The sequence below is a fragment of the Hyperolius riggenbachi genome, chromosome 8, assembly GCF_040937935.1.
Source record: "Hyperolius riggenbachi isolate aHypRig1 chromosome 8, aHypRig1.pri, whole genome shotgun sequence".
NCBI classification, from domain to species: Eukaryota; Metazoa; Chordata; class Amphibia; order Anura; family Hyperoliidae; genus Hyperolius; species Hyperolius riggenbachi.
Genome location: NC_090653.1, coordinates 169,801,946 through 169,823,735, shown reverse-complemented (window position 1 = coordinate 169,823,735; position 21,790 = coordinate 169,801,946). Strand labels below are relative to the sequence as shown.

The following is a 21,790-nucleotide window of genomic DNA, read 5'->3' as shown; positions in this document are numbered from 1 at the left end:
GCTGGCTGTGATACAAACTAACTAGTTACACAGAAAATACGAAAATCGAGGTCAGATCGTTAACTGAGATCATACATGTGAAGTTTGAGATTTGCGGTACAAAGGGGCTAAGACAGAGCAATGTCAATTACAGGCTAGGATCATACACATAAATCAGATGTCTGAGGTGCAGTTAAGGATGAGACAGAGATGAGGTCAATAGGCTAGCCGAGGTCAATATTAGAGGACTGTAGTACAGAGGGATAAGACTTTAATCAATAGTAGAGGGCTTGCCGGGTCATACACAGAAAAACAATCACAATAATACAATATACAATATTAACTAAGGATAGATATATATCGCAAACACTGCATATATATCTATCTCAGCAGAACTCTAACTAGATTCAGAAGCAGAGCAAAGTCCAGCGTTCAGTGATCTGATTGCTATAACGGACAGCGTGGAACTGAGAGAGCAAGACTTAAATACACAGGGAAAGTGCAGCACACCCCCGAACTGCCAGCCAATCAGAATCCTGCTCCTAGTCAGCTGACCGCTGTGTCAGTTTACCGGCCTCACACCCGTCTTCTCAGCCTATAAATGCTGCCACGGGTTGTGCGCATTCGCCCAGGGTCTTGGGAGGATGCGCGGTGCTGGCTCACGTCTACAGGGGAGCCGGGGATTCCAACATGCTGACTCACGTCTACAGGGGAGCCGGGGATGCGACCGACCAAAGATGAAGAGGAAACTCTCTCTGGCTGCACAGCACTATCAGAACAGCCTGCAGAGACCACACCAGGTAAGTTTGTTATATCTACTTTTTGTTTCTCCAACTCCCTTTTGAAGTTATCACAAACAGATTTCCATCTCGTTCTCAACTGTTCAACTGGAATAAAAAAAAAAAAAACATCAATGTGTTTTTTTTTGTTTACACTTGCACATTCCTTGCACAGGACATACAGTATGTATGCAGCACTACATTACTAATATAGGTTGGTGAAGTCTACTATCCAGAACATAGTTTTGGAAACCCACCGAAAACATCCAGCTGGTACTGCAACTGGACCAACTTTACATCCCTGGACCAGGCCCTTGGCCTAACACCCAGTCACCTGCTTACACCTTTATTTGTGATGAGACCTTTGCCTTTTCAGAATGTCTTGAAGCCTTTTTCACAAAGAGCCATGGCAGCAGGAATAAAAAAAATGAAAATAAGCTAAGTTAGTAAAGTGATGGAATGCACCTTTGGCATCCTAGCTAACAAGTGTGCCTTTTACCACACTGCCATGCAAATGATAAAAAATAAATGAAGTGACTGCTGTGAGGCCTACCTGCCTCCTACATAATTATGTGTGAACTATGCAAGAAAACATATTTGAAGAGGATGTCATTACTCCCACATTTTAAAACTGGGGTTGTACTATGTTAACAAGAACCCACAGTTTTTTGATGGCTCAACCTGGGAGGGGGGGGGGGGGGTTGGGTGTGTGTGTGTGTGTGTGTGTGTGTGTGTGTGTGTGTGTGTGTGCGTGCGTGCCAAGAAATGGGCGTGGCCATAACATGGTGGGGGTGGGGCTAAATAATGTGACAGAGCTAACTAATGTAGCCGTGTAAATCTGAGGCAGTGGGCCAGAGTTACCGAAATGCCAATAAGGACCTTAAAGTACCAAATACAGCCATTATGACCATGAAATAATAAATGTAGCAACTGTCAACTCCGACACATGACATGCAAAAAATGTTTCCTCCGACCAGTTGAAATGCAACAACCACTACCTCCAACACTTGAAATGCAACCACCGCTACCTCCGACACTTGAAATGCAACCCCATTACCTCCAACATTTGAAATGCAACAACCGCTATCTCGACATTTGAAAGGCAACAACCGCTACCTCCGACACTTGAAATTCAACAGTCGGTACCTTAGACACTTGAAATGCAACAACCGCTACCTCCGACATTTGAAATGCAACAACCGCTACCTCCGACATTTGAAATGCAACAACCGCTACCTCCGACACATGTAATGCAACAACCGCTACCTCCGACACATGACATGCAACAACCGCTACCTCCGACATTTGAAATGCAACAACCGCTACCTCCGACACATGAAATGCAACAACCGCTACCTCTAACATTTGAAATGCAACAACCGCTACCTCCGACACTTGCAATGCAACAACAGCTACCTCCGACATTTGAAATGCAACAACCGCTACCTCTGACATTTGAAATGCAACAACCGCTACCTCCGACACTTGAAATGCAACAGCCGCTACCTCCGACATTTGAAATGCAACAACCGCTACCTCCGACATTTTAAATGCAACAACCGCTACCTCCGACATTTTAAATGCAACAACCGCTACCTCCGACACATGAAATGCAACAACCGCTACCTCCGACATTTGAAATGCAACAACCGCTACCTCCGACATTTGAAATGCAACAACCGCTACCTCCGACACATGTAATGCAACAACCGCTACCTCCGACACATGACATGCAACAACCGCTACCTCCGACATTTGAAATGCAACAACCGCTACCTCCGACACATGAAATGCAACAACCGCTACCTCTAACATTTGAAATGCAACAACCGCTACCTCCGACACTTGCAATGCAACAACAGCTACCTCCGACATTTGAAATGCAACAACCGCTACCTCCGACATTTTAAATGCAACAACCGCTACCTCCGACATTTGAAATGCAACAACCGCTACCTCCGACACATGAAATGCAACAACCGCTACCTCCGACATTTGAAATGCAACAACCGCTACCTCCGACATTTGAAATGCAACAACCGCTACCTCCGACACATGTAATGCAACAACCGCTACCTCCGACATTTGAAATGCAACAACTGCTACCTCCGACACATGAAATGCAACAACCGCTACCTCCAACATTTGAAATGCAACAACCGCTACCTCCGACACTTGCAATGCAACAACAGCTACCTCCGACATTTGAAATGCAACAACCGCTACCTCTGACATTTGAAATGCAACAACCGCTACCTCCGACACTTGAAATGCAACAACCGCTACCTCCGACATTTGAAATGCAACAACCGCTACCTCCGACATTTGAAATGCAACAACCGCTACCTCCGACATTTGAAATGCAACCACCGCTACCTCCGACACATGAAATGCAACAACCGCTACCTCCAACATTTGAAATGCAACAACCGCTACCTCCGACATTTGAAATGGAACAACCGCTACCTCCGACACTTGAAATGCAGCAGACAGGAATGCAATAAACAATACCTCCCACACATTAAAATGCACTAAATGTTACAACCCATACATTAAAATGCAGTAAACATTAAATGTAGCAAAGGGTACCTCTGACACATGTGAAAAACACGTTACCCCACATATGTTAAATGCAGCAAATGATCCCTCAGACTTAAATGCACTAAATGTTCCCCCTCCCACTGGGTGCTGGTGGGATGGGAGGGCGATACTGGGTGGGGAGTAAGGTGACAGTGGGGAGGAGGAGGAGGGTGACAGTGGGGAGAAGAAGGGTGATAATGGGGTGGAGCGGAGGGTGACAGTGGGGTGAAGCGGAGGGTGACAGTGGGGAGGAGGAGGGTGACAGTGGGGAGAAGGAGAGTGACAGTGGGGAGAAGGAGGGTGACAGTGGGGTGGAGAGGAGGGTGACAGGGGAGAGGAGGGTGACACAAGGTGGGGAGAATGGCAATGCTGACTGGGTGGGGAGGGTGACACGAGGTGGCGGGGTGGGTGACACTGGCTGGGTGGGTGGGTAGGAGGGTGACACAAGGTGAGGAGGAGGGTGACACAGACTGGGTGGGTAGGAGGGTGACACTATGTGGGGAGGAAGGTGACACTGACTGGGTCGGTTGGAGAGTGACAAAGACTGGGTGGGGAGGATGGTGACACTGACTGGGTGGGTAGGAGGGTGGCACAAAGTGAGGAGGAAGGTGACAACAACTGGGTGGGGAGGAGGGTTACACTGGGTGGGGGTAGGAGGGTGACACAAGGGGAGGAGGGTGACACTAACTGGGTGGGGGGCACTGACTGGGTGGGTTGGAGGGTGACAGTGACACTGACTGGGTGGGGGGATGCTGACACTAGGTGAGGAGGAGACAATGATAGAGCTCTCTCACCTCACCATCTTCTTATCCTGCTTCTCCTCCTGAGTTGTGTACTGGCAGCAGCAATCATGCTGGGGGCGGGCCTAATGGAGCCAGACGCCTGCTCTGATTGGAGGGCGGGCAGGGCAAAGCACCACTCTGGTGGCCGCGCGATTAGGCAGAAGCGCTACGGGGTGGAGCTTAGGCGGCCAGGAGGCTGTGTGATTGGAGGGTGGGGAGAGCCAATAGCAGCCCTATGGGGGTGGAGCTGAGGTGGCCAGAAAGATGCGTGAATCATGTAAGTGGGCAGGACAGCAAGCTTGGGAGCGAGGTTGATACGGCCAATAGGCCGCACCCTCCCGCGCTACGCACGGTGGCCAGAGTCCTGCTGCCGGGACATCCCGCGGCTGAAAGCGGGACGGTTCCTGGGACACTAGCCAGCCTGGGACAGGGGACCCCGAAAGCGGGACGTGTTCCGGCTAAAGTGGGACGTCTGGTACCAGAGTGCACTAATTATTACAGAGCATATGGCTCAATATTTTATCACTCCAGAGAGTGGTATACAACTTTTAAAAGCATTAGGTTTTCAATTCCATTTTACAAATATATTGGAATTTTATTATTTGCAATCTTTCTACAATTTATATTAAATAAATATTAGCTTCAAAACACATATTTCTTTTCTCAAACTATTATTCAGAACAATATACTCCATACATTTGTGGTTTGTTCCTAAAAATAACATTATAATAAGCATTGATGGTAAAAACACCCAGCATCAGAAGGCCCACATGTCTGTGTTTGTATGGGGCCTACTTTAGTAGTTCTGCATATTACAAGTCAAACAGTATTGCCTTTTTAAGTGTAGAACATAGCATTACATGGGTAAACTTATGGTGACCATACGTCCTGCTTTACCCGGGACAGGTCCCGGATTCGGGGTCCCCTGTCCCAGGCTGTGCTATGTCCCGGGAAACGTCCCGCTTTTAGCCATGGGACGTCCCGGCCGCAGGACTCTGGCCACCGTACATGAACTGGCCGCGGCGTCTAATGGACGCCGCGCCAGTTCATAGCCCGCAGCCCCGCTCCAGCCTGCATAGTCTTCCGGCAGGAAGAGCAGGGCTACGGGAAGATGGCGTCCGAAGCCCTGTACTATTTGTGTCTCCAGTACATGGCTTCGGGCGCCATCTTCCCGTAGCCCTGCTATTCCATTCAGCGCGGGAGATATGCAGGAACAAGATGGTCTGGGGAGCTGCACGCCAGAGGCCGGCCGGGAGAGGAGTCTTCTGTCAGGTGAGTAAATTCCTTTTTTTGCAGGTGAAATGTTGCCCACTGCATTATTTTCTGCTGAAATGTTGCCCACTGCGTTTATTTTCTGCTGAAATGTTGCCCACTGCGTTATTTTCTGCTGAAATGTTGCCCACTGCGTTTATTTTCTGGTGAAATGTTGCCCACTGCGTTATTTTCTGCTGAAATGTTGCCCAAATCGTGTTTATTTTCTGCTGAAATGTTGCCCACATTGCGGTTATTTTCTGCTGAAATGTTGCCCAAATTGCGTTTATTTATGCTGAAATGTTGCCCAAATTGCATTTGTTGTCTGCTGAAATGTTGCCCAAATTGCGTTTATTTTCTGCTGAAATGTTGCCCACATTGCGGTTTTTTTCTGGTGAAATGTTGCCCAAATTGCATTTATTTTCTGGTGTGTGGGGTAACTGTTGCTGCATTTCTTATTTAATGGTCATAGTTGGCTATATTTGCTGCTTTGGGGTTACGGTTACGATCATACAATGTCATGGCCACGCCCATATTTCGGCGTGGCGCACCAAGCGCGCCGTGAACGCCCCCCAATCACCCCCACCCCCGATCCCTTCAACGCTCATTTTTCTTATACAGAATAAGCATTGATGGTAAAAACACACAGCATTAGAAGGCATACGGCTGTGTTTGTATGAGTCCTAGTTTAGTCGTTATGCATATTAGAAGCCAAACAGTATTTCCTTCTTCACTAAAGACCATAGCAGTACATAGGTTGACTAAACAAATAACACACTAATGCAAGCAAAAAACAGATTAATGTCAGCATAAGAGTCAACTTACTTTTATTTGCTTTGGTTTTATCTGAAAATTCGTCCCATAGGTCCTCAGAAAAGTATGCAGCTATATCAGCCCACACCATAGTGGTCTTGGTGGTGTCCTTATAGTCAGGATGCTTCTTGTTATACAATTCCGGGTGGTCCTGGATCTTGGTGATAAGCTCATTGGTGTTGAACCAGCTCCTGCAACTCATGGTCAGGTTTTTTGTGCCTTTAGCTCTCTGTGCAAAGAGGAAGTGCAGGCTGACCTGAAAACACTTCATATTTAAATATCCGCGGAAGAAAAAGCACGTACGCAATTGCTGCATAAAGTGATTTTGTGAGCGTTTTGCGCTTTTTCTATACCTTCCACTGTAGCAAAAATGCTCTAAAAATGGTACAGGCAGCGCTTTGCTGAGCGGAAAGCAGACTAAATGCGCTGATATGAACTATCCCATAAGGATTCATTGCACAAGCGTTTTTAGGGCAATTTTGAAAATCGCCGGCGCTGAAAAAATAGCAGAAACGCTCTAGGTTCCTGCGGGCTCATTCACATCTAGGAGATTAGCGCAATATTGAGTATATGGCAGTGATCTCAATGCCGCGATTGCCGTTGATCGTGGGTGTTTCACAATTTGCAGCAATAAACGCGTTGGAGCATTTTTGGGTGATTCGGGAGCGATCATGATTAGCATGCTATAGAAGCACTAATCGCGATCACTCATCAAACGTGAATTTGTACACAATAATTTTTCCGCGATAATCACGGTAAAATCACCCACGCAAAGCGTTTTGCCCTTTTCAAGTGTGCATGGGCCCGAAGCGCTTTTCTAAGCGCTTTTTGGCCTTCAGAGCTTTCTGACGGCTTTTTTAAAAAAACGCTCCCCTTGATTTACATTAAAATCGCGGTAAAATTGTGGTAAAATCGTGATTGCGTTAAAGTCACACGATTTTACCACAACCGCGATTTTACTGTGATTTTACCCCAATTGTAACAGGATTTTAATGTAAGTCAATGGGAGTGTTTTTTAAAAAAGCTCTCAGAAAGCTCTAGAGGCCAAAAAGTGCTCAGCTTGTTCACACTACAAGAGCTTTTTAAACGCTAGAGATTTTAAAAAGAATCTGTACTGTGAAAATCTTACATAAATAAACGTACCAGCCTGTTTGTTGTCTTCTCCTAGCCCCCTCTGTGACATTTTCGCCACTCCCCGCTGCGTTCTTGGTGATAAAATCACTGTTTTATTCATTGTTTTTGTAAACAATGAAGATGGCCGCCAAACAGGAAATACATCATCAGAGCAGGTGCCTGTTTGCAGTGACTCCTCTCAAGCCTGACTTTACTGCTGGAATGTTTCTCCCAGTGTTGCCTTAGTTGCTTGTCTGGGCTTTGAACTGATCTTTCTGCACTCATAGCTGTTCACAAAGTCACAGCTCTATGAGCCTCGCAGACAGGCTGGCTGTAAGCAGAGACCTTGCCTGTGAGTCATACACACAGCACACACACACCAAGCCTGGAGGGGGCGGGCAAGGGGCGTACATAACTTCACCCTATCACAGCAGAGGAAGCACATTCCTCCCTGGGTCGACAAAGCTTGACAAAGAAAAGAAGATTAGATATATTACAGAGACAGTGCAACTAGAAAAGGCTGCATTAATCCAGACCACGTTGGAACAGGTATAGGAACTTATAGGATAGAAAAAATAAGGCTGAAAATGTTGTTACAGAGTCTCTTTAAAAGCTCTTGCTAATGCAATGCTATGGGGGATTTTTACAAAATCACATCGCTCCAGTGAGCACTCACATAGGATAACATTAGCAAGAGCTTTTAAAATCACAAGCACTTAGAAAAGCTCTTGTAGTGTGAACGAGCTAGTGTGTCTGAGTCCTCACGTTCAATGTTTTAGAATATATATATATATATATATATATATATATTTAGTGTGGCAAGAGGCAATAGCACACTGGAGTGAATAAGAATCACAGCAAGGGACCTGATAGACTGAAGTGAAGGGTGACTGGAAAAAGCCCTAGGTAAGTTAAACTGCACTTCTTTGCCTCAGATATCTTGGGTGCCTTCATCAGGAATCAGGAATTCTTTATTTCGCCAAGCATGACTGGGTCATGCCCGGAACTGGGTTTGGCACAGTACATAATAGCTCAGAGAACAACGATAGGTAGTATAGAACAGCAAGAACAGAAAGTTGACACTTAACACTATACACTATACACAGAGGACAAGCAGTTACATCTACATTATTTTAATACAATTGCGTTACATACTAGGCCATGCTAGGCCATTGCTCGTAAGGGTTTCAAAAGTCATAGACTGGCCAATCAACAATTAGATTTTGTTTGCTGAAGTGAGTATGTGAAGGGAATTAAGGAGGCTGACGGCCGAGGGGAAGAAAGAGTTACTGTGTCTGGCAGTCCTTGTGGAGATGGCCCGAAGCCTCCGTCCCAGTGGGAGCTGACAGAAGTAGCGGTGGCCTGGGTGCAGGGACAGATCTAGACCAAGTTGCCCCAAGTTACGCCTGGGGCAAGGTCAGGTTTTGGCACCTAAACTGCCATTCCCCATCCAAATTTTGCCGCCTTTTTAAGAATTCAACAAACTGCGCCTGGGGAAAGAGACCCGCTTGCCCCCCCCTAGATCCGTCCCTGCCTGGGTGAGAGGGATCATTAGCGATCCTCAGCGCCCTCACTCTCAGCCTTTTCTTGTGTAGGAGGTCGAGTGCAGGGAGAGGTCTTCCGATGACCCTCTCCGCTGCCCTGATGACCCTCTGAAGTGTGAGCCTGTCGCTGGCGGTGGAGCCGGAGTACCAGACCAGGATGGAAGAGCAGAGAATCGATTCAATGGTGGTGGAGTAGAAGCTGGTCAAGATCTCTGGGGCCTTGCCGAACTTCCTTAGCTGACGAAGGAGGTAGAGTCTCTGTTGGGCTTTCCTTTGGGTGGCGGTGATGTTCGGCCTCCAGCTGAGGTCACTGGAGATGGTGGTGCCCAGGAGACGGGCGCAGGGCACTCTGGCCACTTCAGTACCATCAATGTGAATTGGAGGTGGGGTGGGAGCGGATTTCCTGAAATCAACGATTAGCTCGACAGTTTTTGCCGTGTTGAGCACTAGCCTGTACTCCTTGCACCAGTGACAGATTCTTTCCACCTGCTGACAGTACTCCTGGATGTTGTCCTTGGTGACGAGACCAACAATGGTGGTGTCGTCGGCGAACTTAATGACCTTGACCGAATCTGCCTTGGATCTACAATTGTTTGTGTAGAGGGAGAACAGCAGTGGAGACAAGACACAGTCCTGAGGGGCCCCTGTGTTCATGGTCATAATTTGTGAGTGAATCTCACCCAGCCTGACAGATTGGGTCCTGTTGGTGAGAAAGTCTGTGATCCAGAGGCGCAGGCTTGGGTGCACACCAAGTGTGGTTAGTTCTCCTTGTAGAATGCGTGGGCAAATCGTATTAAACGCTGCAGTCTCGGTTCTGGAGTCAAGAAGGCTTATTTCTGGGACTTTACTATACATTGACAGTACATTGTGTGCTGTGTATATTAACCTTTATTTTGTATTGTCTTTCATTGAATACATCAGCAGCAAGCACAAATTTTTGTTTAGAGAAAGTCTATCTAATGAAAATCATGTCCTCTTGTGCTATATGCCTTCCATGCCGTCATTTTAGTAAATAATACTAGAAGTATATTGGTCAGCTTCCCAAAAAGTTTATTGCTACATTAGTAGTGGACAAAATTAACACAAAATACTGTTATCTTATTAGATGTAAAAAGGTGTCAGTGAAGCTACATACACACTTGTTGCCTGTAACAATCTTCAAAGATTGTTTCGGGTGAAAGCTTTGGAATGATCTCTGTGCAGACATGCAGTTCTTCTAGCTGTACAGAATGTACTGCTCTATAGAGTGGCAAAAGGGTAGACAAGTGGCATAAAGCTCCCACAGGGAGCAGAAGAAACTTAAAGGACTTCTTTCGCGAAAATCTTAAAATGTAAAATAAATGTAAACATATACAAATAAGAAGTACGCTTCTTCCAGAGTAAAATGAGCCATAAATTACTTTTCTTCAATGTTGCTATCACTTACAATAAGTAGTAGAAATCTTAAAGAACCGACAGATTTTGGACTAGCCCATCTTCTCATGGGTGGTTCTCAGGGTTTTCTTTATTTTTAAAAGCACTTAGTGAATGGCAGTTGCTCCGTCCAACTGCCAAATAAAGTGTGCATTGAGCAGGGAGGCTGGTCAGCATCTTTGTATAAATATTTTTCAGGGAGTTTCTTTATAAAGAATAACAGAGTAACCAAGCAGCTCAGGGTGACCCAAAGTACATGCTGAGAATCCCCCATGAAGAGATGGACTAACCCAAAACCTGTCAGTAATGTTAGATTTCTACTACCTACTGTAAGTGACAGCAACATAGGAGAAAAGTAATGTATGGCTGATTTTACTCTGGAAGAAGTGTACTTCTTATTTTTATGTGTTTTAAATTTTAAGATTTTCGCGACAGTTCCGCTTTAAGGATATCAATCTAAAAGGATGAATTGTGAACAACCTAGAATCATTGACCACCTCTACTAATTAGTACACAAAGGTCTGGTTTAGCTGAGGGGAGTTTCTACCACTTGTAGAACAAGAAAAAAACAGCTTCATCAAATTTCACTTCACAGGTCATTTGCAAGCCTCAAAGTAAAGCCTGTCACACTCATTCAATATTTCTTATAAAAAATGATTTTAACATTATTATTTTAGGCATCTGTCTTTGACTGATTGCTGTACAGACATGCTGTTAGCCTCCCGGTTGACTTTGCACTTATCTATGGAAAGAGGAGGGAAGTGGATGTCCCACAATACAAATGAGCATAGCCGCGGGATCCATCCAAGTAAATCACGTAGAGGTGGCCAGTGAAATCAGAGGACACCTATACAAAGTTTTGAGTTCTACTAAAACAAGGAACAATCGCCCAAGAAAATCAGCTGTTTACTTGAGCTTTCCCTCCAGCTCTGACAGCCAAGTGAGAGCAATACGTCAACAGGGGGCGCTGGTAAAGTGTTTTGTTCTACGATTAAAATACACGTGAAAGTATAATTCAATGCCAGAAAACTTGTTACTGGATAGTAAATAAACCGCAACGGTTCTTGATCACACCACTGAAAATCCTACTCCTAAACATTACCGTAATAATCTACGTAGTAATAATATACAGACAGTAACGGCTCTGCGCATGCGCCGTTTCTATGGGCACCAGAACGCTTAAGTGTCACGACGTATTATTTGTGTGGCAAGAGGAAGCAATCTTTGGCCGCATGATAATGACGCACTAGTTTCCGACTCCACGTCGCAACAAATAGGAAAGAGGCGAAAGGAAGATGGCGGAAGCGCAGGGAAGTCAGCAGGATGGCAGCAAGCAGCTGGTGAGCAAAACGTGGTCAGGAATTGGGCTGAGAAAGAAGCTCTGGTGTGACAGGTGGCTGGCTGCGCTATAGTTGGGAAGAGAGGACGTGGGATAAGTTGGACGTGGGTGTACAGGGTGACAGGAATTCCGAGTGCATGTGGCAGAGGCAGGATCTGTGATGTATGGGGTTAGCAGTTTTGGTAGAAGAGCTTGCTGGGATACCACGTAATAGCAGATAGTGTTTAATCCATACTGGGTTGGTTCGATTATTTATGGTAACCTAACAGGAGAGTTCTTTGTAAATCAGGGCTATTGCGTATGCTATTTGCTTTGCAGGAATTGATAAGTCTCTCAATGATTACTGCACTTACTTCAAGTGGACCTGAACTCTTGCACAAGACATAATGAAAACAGAGAAATTTAGCCTGTCTGATTCCCCCTCATCTGTGCCTAGTCACAAGTGAAATTTGATCTCTCAGCTGTGTCAGCTCAGGAATCTCGGTAGTTCTCAGTGGAGCAGCTAATCTATAAACACAGGATGTTATAAACACAGGATGCTAATGCGGGTTCACACGCCGGATTCCCACAAATGACGGATCGTCAGACCCGCCCGCGGGGTGGCCGTTCAAACTGTCGGCAGAACGGCCGCCTCGCGCTTGGGTCTAACGACCCATCATTTGTGGGAATCTGGTGTGTGTACGTGCCTTTAACCTTATGTTTGCTTCCATGGAAGCAGGAAGTAGATGCACTACAGATTTATTGTTTTTAGGTTATCAGTTCAGGTCCCCTTGACCAAAAGCTGCAAACACAATAGTCTTTTGTTGTCTTATGCTGGGTTTACACCATACAATTTTCTGTTAGATTTTCTGTTATGCTGGGCATACATGGCCCAGATTCTTCTTATCAATCGAGCCGCTGATGGCTCTATTGATAATTTCCGACATGTCCGATCACCGCGTGGATCGATTCCTGGCTCGATCCCTGCGGGCAGACAATAGGCAAAAACGAAGCGCTGAGAAGGAAGTGCCCGCGGGGACGAGTGGGAATCAATCCGCGCGGACGAGCGGTGACTCGCCGGCATCGAGCCGCTAGCTCGATTCCGGCGCATAAACGTGCCGTGTATGCCCAGCATTATACTAGGTACACACCATACAATTTTCTATTAGATTCTTCTGTTAGATTTACCTACAACATGGAAAAAAGCTATTTGGCAGGTAAATCTAACAGAAAATTGTATGGTGTAATGCTGGGAATACACGGGTCGATCCGGTGACCGATTAGCCGCCGGATCGACCCCAGCCGCGTCCCTGCTCGTGCACGTGGATCAATTACCGCTCGTCCCCGGCGGCGCTTCCTTATCAGCGCTCGATTCCCTGCCATTGTCCGCCGGTGGGGATCGAGCGGGCGGGGGTCGAGTGGCTTGATCGGACCAGCTGAATATTATCAGCTGGCCGATACACTGTACAGAAACGTACCGTGTATCCCCAGCATAAACCCAGCATTAAATATGCATTCGCGGTCATTTTGAGTGACAATCTGTCCTGGCATCCTCAGATAGTCTGCTTCTATTTTTAGCATTTTGTGGAGTAAAACGTTTGGCGAGTAGCTGTTGTGTTTTCATGGCATGTTTGCCATTGGCTCCTCCTTCATTGCCTCTACTTGCTTTTTATAGGATAGTATGTGTTGATTGGCAGAAAGCTGGGCAACCATGTCTGTATGGTGGTCACGTCTGCAACTGCCACCCATAATAATCACAAAAGATTTTTAATGGTGATAAGTCCTACATCGCTCTTAACCTCCCTGGCGTTATAATTATTTCCAAAAGGTCTAAAAGCCATAACATTTTTTCACAAGCTTTTTAGACCCTAAAAACAAGAAGAAAAACATACCTCAGAGAGGTCTGCAGCAGCTCCTGCATGAAACTCACTCAGGTACGGGATTACCACCCTGTTCTGCGGCTTTCCGTCCCGAGCCTGACTCGGGATTACCGCTAAGGAGGTTAAAGCCGACCTGAACTGAGAACTTTCTCTCTGCTCTAGAAGATACACAACAGCATAATTACGTTTTAAAGAAAAACAATTCTTTGTTACAGCTGATACAATTTGTGCAATAAATCTGCACTGTTTCTACTTCCTGCTTTCAAGGAAGCAGACATATTGTTGACATCTTGTGCTTTAGCTTATCTGTTATGGCAGTCAGCTGACATGGGAGAGATCAAATTACAATTTGTGATTGGGCACAGATAAGGGGGGGGGGGGGGAATGCATACAGGGAGCATTTCTCTGTTCTCCTTCTGTCCTTTGCAAGGGTTCAGGTCCACTTTAAAGTGAACCTTAAGTCTGTTAAAAAAATTAGTTTAACTCACCTGGGGCTTTCCTCAGCCCCCTGCATCTGATCGGTGCCCTCGCAGCTCCGCTCCGATGCTCCTGGACCTGCCAGCGACGACTTCCGGTTTCGCCGTCACCGGCCGACAGGCAAGGGAACGCGAGTGATTCTTCACATTCCCAGCCACAATGGCACCCCCTAGGCTACTATTGCGGCAAGAAGGCATCGGAAGTCATCGCCGGCGGGTCTAGGAGCATCGGAGCAGAGCTGCGAGGGCACCGATCAGCTGCAGGGGCCTGAGGGAAGCCCCAGGTGAGTAAACTCATTTTTTTTACCACACTTAAGTATCCCTTTAACTAAAAGTATACGTGGTCATTGTCTCACACTAAATGAATGGCCATTGTTAGACTGTGGAAACTCCCCACCCCTCCTTCTCTTATAAATTGAACTTAAGGTGCGTACACACATGCGACTATAGTCGTTTGTAACGATCGTTCCCCGATCTTTACCAACGACGATCGTTACAAAAAACGAACCACCGACTATTAAGGCAAACGACGAACGAGCCAAATCGCTACAAAAGAAAGTTCTGTCTCGGCGGATTTTAACCAACGACGATCGTTTGCAAAAGTAGTACATCGTTGGAAACGATCGTTCGTACTAGGCTTGACATGCGCATTTCACTATTTCTCCATGGAACTTCTCATTTTTATGCGCAGGCGCAATAGTTGCTTTCTGTGATGTAACGTTCGTTCTAACGATCAGATCGTTACACACATTTTAAAACTACCTTTACTTAGGTCGTTCTTTCATCAATTAAAAGTTCGTTCGTCGTTCTTAACGAACGATCGTTGTCGCATGTGTGTCCGTAGCATTAGACTTTGAAGGAAATCATGCAGTTAGAAAACTGGGCACTGAAGAGGAAAACAAGAATGGTGGATTTTCTATGCAACAGGGCATCTGTTGTTCTGACTGATTGTGTCATTTGAAAAATCTGACCAATGTACCACACACCTGTGTTAAATTTTCCCCCAATTGTGGAAAAAAAGATTGAAAACTCTAAAAAAAAATTGCTTGGGTTTATAAATAAAGAAATTGACAATCTACTCTACACCATTCAATTTTTAGAAATATTGATCAGACGAATCCACCACTCCTGATCGACTTAAGGTGACCACAAACGATACAATAAAATGATCCGATTTTACGGCAATTCGATAAACATGATAAAAAAAAATCGAAGACTTTTTTTTTTTTTTTTTTTTTTTTATTCAACTGAAAAAAAATGTAAACAAGTAGTTTTTGGATCAAATTTCATTTTATGCATGCATTTTCCTGCAGTGATCACTAAATAACATTGTTAGATATTGTTTTATGAGCAGTTTTTATTTCAGTTTGCAGGATTATCTGATGTGTCCATATCCCAAGATATTCCTGTGGAAGGGGAGATCACTGTGCCTATGGCCTCCCAGTCTCAGGAAGAAGACTTTTCTACACTGGATGAACCAGTCAAGGACACTATTGTACGTAAGACTGATTAACGTAAATCTGGCAAATATTACATTATTTAGACTGTGGATATTGTTTGGTGTCACGTAAAATGGCACATAGAGGCTTATCAAAGCCCAAGTGTATATTGTTGTCAAAAAGTATGGTGTGGTACTTCCCTTTAACTTAGTGAGCTGGGGTAGTAAGCACAGGTAACAAATCTTCCACTCTCCTGCTACATCCACTGTCTGTTACAAAGAAAGCCACTAAAGGTTCGTATACACGTCCGATAAAGATCGTTCGTTACGAACGATTCGTGACGTTTACACGATATTCAAATTAGACCGAAAAGATCGTTCGTAATGAACGATTGTGTACACACGTGAACGATATAAGTATAAAGTACTGAACGACGAACGATAAAAAAATGCGTGCGCAAACGGGAGTGACGTTATGACAGGCAATAAGAACATGCGTACTACTCCACAGGTAATCATTATCGGACGATCTTTGTACACACTGCAACGATTGAACGATTATCTTTCGAAACAATCCGCCGGGTTGGATCGGTCGGATTGAACGATAACGGTCATTATCGTCCAAAAAAACGATTGTTGGAAAATTTGGAGCTCACGATTATCGGTCCGATCCGATTGTCGTTATCATTCATTTTCGAACGATCGTTATCGTACGTGTGTACTCAGCTTAAGACTGTGCTCCGTCAACATCCATCAGAAAACAAATGAAATCACTTTCCCAAGAAAAAGCAAAAAAACGTTCACCTTCCGTCTTGAAAAACAATCTTTACATGCAGAGAAAAGTGTCTGCTTCAATATCAAAACACAGACTTAACAAAGTTGGCGTGTATCAATCAAACATTGCGTGGAGTAATCGCCAGGGTTAGGCTTGTGTGTCCCCGGCGACAAGCATGATTCGTGGGTTGGAGGTGAGTGTCAGGCACTAAGGTGGAGGGCGACGGCCGTTTCGTGTCTCAACGACGCTTGGTCACGCTGTGATCCACTGCTTGATATTGAAGCAGCCACGTTTCTCTGCAAGTAAAGATTGTTTTTCAAGACGGAAGGTGCATGTTTTTTGCTTTTTCTTGTGAAAGCAAGCATTTATTGTGACTTGTTTCTGAAAGGTGATGCTTATCAGACTTGTCAGTAACACTAGGTTCACTCTACACCTGAAAACAGTAAACGGACATGTTGATGGGATTGTAAGTTCTCTATATGATCCATTCAACTATTGTCTCTGTTGCGCTAGAGGAATGCAAAGTCCCATCTTGTATGACTTCTGTACACCTCATACACTGCGGATGCCGACAAACACATTTAAAGTCTATAGAGATCGGCTACATCTAGTCTCTGTGGTACTTTTAAAGGAATAGGACCATGATAAATCTATCAGAAATTCCCAGCCAGACCCCTCCCAAATTTTATCTCCTTTGCTTTCCGACATCCAAACATGCTGCAATGGACATCACGAAATGCAAGATACTATACAGCTACACCCAGCGGATCATATATGAGATATCAGGCATAGTGTGAACCTAGCCTAATACAAATAAGCTTTGCTTTAGAGCTAAGTTTGCAATATTATTTTTAAAGTGTACCCGAGGTGACATGATGAGATAAGCGTGTAGGTACAGTGCAAAACATATTACTAACCAGGCTGTTTTTCTTGTTTTATTTTGCTGCTTGAAAGAGTTAATTTTCGGGAATGGAAGTGACAGCTTTTGTCTTGTCAGGAATATAGTAAACATCACTGATAAGCAAATTAAAGCCATACAAGTTTTCCCAGCAAAATACAACTTGTGAGGGCATAGGAGAGATGGAAAAAGGTCAATAGTTCATGTATTTTAACTCTGGACACTTAATAGGCTGCCATTGAACAGAGACAATAAACATTCAATCTACTTTGTAAATGTTTAAATATAAAATAAAACCATGGGATATCTAAAAAAGTCATTTTTAGGACTAGGAGGATAAATACTATTGTTTATCTCATCAGCTTATTTTCACCTGGGGTTCACTTTAATGTTCTTTTGGACATGTTTTTATTGTTTGCTGGCATATACCTACATGCATAAGGGAGATTTTACTATATAATTTACAAGTTGAAAATTACAGTATAACCTAGGTGGGGACCTGTGTGGACATTCCTTTAGTAAGCTTATTCTGTGCCTGTTCTATTACTGGCTTGACGCTTATGCCTACTCAGACTAGAAAATCTGGGTGCAGGAACATCACAAGTACTATAAAATATAATGTACCTACTGTCATTTTAAAGGGCCATCTCTGTATACAGGTAGTCCCGACTTATGAACGGCATGGATTGTGTTTCCATGGGAACAAGTAAAAAAAAAAAAAAAAAAAAAAAAAAAAAAAAAAAAAAAGGCACAGGGGGCAGAGATGGCACAATGTTCCGACTTAAAGAGACAATGAAGCAAAAAAAAATGTATGATATAATGAATTGGTTGTGTAATACGGATAATTACTATCATTTTTGTAGCAAAGAAAATATTTTAATTTTCAGTTAAGTAGTGTTTTTTATAACCGTGCATCATTCTCTAATATTTGCAGTTTAGACACTACTCAGCTCTCTAAATGGGTTCAAAAGTGCACTAGCGTGCTCTGGAATATCTTCCCTGCAGAGGGAAAAAAAAGACACTAGTGGCCTCAATTCACTAAGCTTATCTCCTGTCTTTAATAACTCTTCTGAGCTGTTTCTACAGTTATCCCCATAGTGATAACTGTAGAAACGGCTCAGAAGAGTTATTAAAGACAGGAGATAAGCTTAGTTACTTGAGGCCAATTAATTGTCTTTTAGGCCTGGTGCACACCAAAAACCGCTAGCAGATCCGCAAAATGCTAGCAGATTTTGAAACGCTTTTTCTTCTTTTTCTGTAGCGTTTCACCTAGCATTTTGCGGTTTTGTGAAGCGTTTTTGGTGTAGTAGATTTCATGTATTGTTACAGTAAAGCTGTTACTGAACAGCTACTGTAACAAAAAACGCCTGGCAAACCGCACTGAAGTGCCGTTTTTCAGAGCGGTTTGCGTTTTTCCTATACTTAACATTGAGGCAGAAACGCATCCGCAATCCAAAATCTGCTGCAGCCCGGGAGTATGCGTTTCTGCAAAACGCCTCCCGCTCTGGTGTGCACCAGCCCATTGAAATACATTACCCAAGCGGATCCGCACCCGCAAGCGGATCGCAAACCGCAGCAGAACCGCTCTGGTGTGCACTAGGCCTTAAAGCTTATTATCTCAAGTGTCTGGCAGAATTCTCTGCGACTTTGAAAGTCGTGGAGCTCAATGGCTAATTTGCATAGATAACTGGAGTTTCTTAGCTCTTATATTCGACTTGTGTCTCTGCTGCTAATGGGTTTTATTTCCTCAGCTGTACTACACATACAAATCATCAGATCATAATTGTTTTTTTTTCCGCTTCAGTGTCTCTTTAAGGACAGATTCAGGTTAAGGACAAACCTTGAAAATAAACTTCTGATAGAATGAATTGTATGTATAGTACAGTAAATAAATAAACCATTAGTAGCAAAGAAGAGTCTCATATTGTTTCCAGTACAGGAACAGTTAAAAAAACTTCAGTTGTTTATGCAAAAGAACTTCTCTGAGCTCCCCCCCCCGAGACCCCGTGCGCAGCCTGGCCAATCACCACCAGGCCGCGCTAAAGGGTGGATTGGGACTCCCTCCGACGCCATGATGTGGATGACGTCATCCCGATCGTCGCCATGGCGACGGGGGAAGCCAAACAGGAAATCCTGTTCTGAACGGGATTTTCGGTTTCCTCCGAAGGGGTGGGGGGATGCCGCTGCACAGCGGCTATCATGTAGCTAGCGCTAGGCTAGCTACATCATTAAAAAAAGAAGTGCTGCGGCGCCCCCTGGCGATATTATATCGCCCCAGGAGGTTAAACAACAAAGTAACAGCAAGAGACACCTTGAGGCCTCGTTCACATGGGCCTCAATTCACTAAGCTTTATCAAACACTTTATCAAACGTTTGATAATTTACCTCATGAGTAAAATGTAATTTTGAATTCACTAAGGTGTTATAGATTTATTGAACGTTTTATCCATAAAACATTCGATAAATATATAACACTTTAGTGAATTCAAAATAAGATTTTACTCGTGAAGCAAATTATCAAACGTTTGATAAAGCTTAGTGAATTGAGGCCATTTTGTTCCAATCGCGTGTCCGTCCGTGTTGGCCCCCCCCCCCCTTTTTTTTTTATTACACTTTGCCGGCGCTTGGGTGGGTGATGCATTTTCCCGAGCGTGGTTTTTTTTTTGTTTTTTTTTCCCTGAAGTGAAATCTTATTAACCCGGAAAAGAATACAATGCATTTATTCTTACAAAAAAACACAAACGCAATCACTACACAAAGCGCTTTTTGTGAGCGCTTTGTGTTTTTCCTATAGCTTCCATTAAAGCGGAATAGCCCCAAAAATAGTCAGCGCACCGCTTTGCTGTCCGCACAACCTGTATGAACCTTCTTATAAACATTCATTGCACAAGAGTTTGGGGAGCATTTTGTTTTTTGAAAAAAATTAAGAAAACGCCTGCAGTGTGAACAAGCCCTTTGATAAGGTTTTACTGCCGGAAGGTTCAAGGGGTCATTATTTCTGCTTTCTTTTTTTAGTTTAAAAGACAGGGTTTTAAAACTGCAACTGTGACAGAATGATGCAATGTTATATAAAAAGACAAAAATAAACCTATATAACTGAAAATAAAAATAACAATTTTTTTTCTTTGCTACTAATCTTCTATTCCATATTCGTACTACACATACAATTCATTCTAATATACATTGTTACGCTTCAGGTTTACTTTAGGCTGGTTTCACACCAGGACGTTGCGTTTTAGGGGACGTTATGGTCTCATAACGTGCCCCTAACACAACGCCTGGTGCTCCCTGCTTTGGACGTCAGTGAGCCGCGTTGTGCAGCTCACTCTGGCGTCCGTGATGCCGTGATGCGCACTCTTGGACGCATGCGGCATCACGTGGTCCCGCCGGCCAATCGCCGCACAGAGCGGCCGTTCCAAGAAGTAAACACTGCACGTCACTGAGTGCAGTGAATATTAATTAGCCATGTGCCTGGCCGCTCTCCGCTCCTCCCCAATGTTACTGAGCATGTGCAAGCAGTCTAACGCGGCTCTGCCGCTTACAAAGTACTGCATGCAGTACGTTGACTTATGGCGCAGCGTTACTGTGTAACGCAACGTAGGCACTGTGAACAGCCCATTGATTTTTCATTGCTGTGTGGTGGGCTGTAACGTCCCACTGTGAAACCAGCCTAAAACATGAAGTTTAGTTGAGAGCAGTATGGGTACTTGTATTTCTTGGTGCATAATGTAAGTTTTTGCAAATGTATGCAGCTAAATTCTCTGCTGACATGTTAGAAACATAGTTTAACTGGATCACGTCTGTTGTCTTAGTGGGTTAAGCGATAACAAATAAGTATTCCACAGTGTTAATCACCCAAAGCAATTGAAATGAAAATTATAGCAAATAAAGTCTTAAAGAGAATCTGTATTGTTAAAATCGCACAAAAGTAAACATACCAGTGCGTTAGGGGACATCTCCTATTACCCTCTGTCACAATTTCGCCGCTCCCCGCCGCATTAAAAGTGGTTAAAAACAGTTTTAAAAAGTTTGTTTATAAACAAACAAAATGGCCACCAAAACAGGAAGTAGGTTGATGTACAGTATGTCCACACATAGAAAATACATCCATACACAAGCAGGCTGTATACAGCCTTCCTTTTGAATCTCAAGAGATCATTTGTGTGTTTCTTTCCCCCTGCATCTCTTATGCTCTGAAGTTTCAGGCTGCTCTTTCCTTCCTGCAAAAAGCTTTGCCCTTGTCTGTAATTCTTCAGTATGTGAAAGCCCAGCCAGCTCAGAGGACGATTTATCCAGCTTGTAAAAGATAAGAGAGAAGAGAGAAGCTGCTCTAATCTAAATAACACACAGGCAGTGCGCAGAGAGGGGCCTGAAAGGGGGAGTTCATAGCAGAACCACAACACTGAAGAACTTGGCAGCTTTCCAGACACAGGCTGACAAGTCTGACAAGAGAGAGATAAGTTGAATTATTACAGAGACTGTGATAGTACAAAGTGCTGCAGTAAGCCAGAACACATTAGAATAGCTTTTGGAACTTGTTGGATGATAAAAAACAGGATGCAATTTTTGTTACGGAGTCTCTTTAACAGTACACATCTTTGGATAAAAGTTGTGCATGAACGATTCCAAAAGAACAAACAATATCTGCAAAGGATGATGACAGTCCTGTATATAGTGCAGTGGCCATTCACAATGCTGCACAATCTGCAGAGAAACGGATTGCAGGCATTCATTCAAAAGGCATTTGAAGA

At 44.2% G+C, this 21,790-nt stretch overlaps 1 protein-coding gene and 1 long non-coding RNA gene across 5 annotated transcripts in view; one reads left to right on the top strand and one right to left on the bottom strand.

Annotated features, from left to right (window-relative positions):
* Window positions 1-233: 233 nt before the first annotated feature.
* Window positions 234-4,189, bottom strand: LOC137528378 (uncharacterized). The gene is made up of 2 exons (XR_011023380.1): window positions 4,133-4,189; window positions 234-866 (listed from the first exon to the last, which is right to left on the bottom strand). It is a non-coding gene; the product is annotated as an uncharacterized lncRNA (long non-coding RNA).
* Window positions 4,190-5,323: 1,134 nt separating this feature from the next.
* YIPF6 (Yip1 domain family member 6) overlaps window positions 5,324-21,790 on the top strand; it is a 62,455-nt gene continuing 45,988 nt past the window's right edge. For 2 of the 4 annotated variants that reach the window (XM_068249665.1, XM_068249664.1), the window contains exons 1-2: window positions 5,324-5,392; window positions 15,295-15,423. In XM_068249665.1, coding sequence (XP_068105766.1) covers window positions 5,339-5,392; window positions 15,295-15,423 — 183 coding nt within the window. In that variant the 5' untranslated portion in view covers window positions 5,324-5,338. Of the gene's footprint in view, window positions 5,393-11,436; window positions 11,595-15,294; window positions 15,424-21,790 lie in introns of those variants that run through there. The other 2 variants (XM_068249666.1, XM_068249667.1) reach the window with 2 other exon arrangements.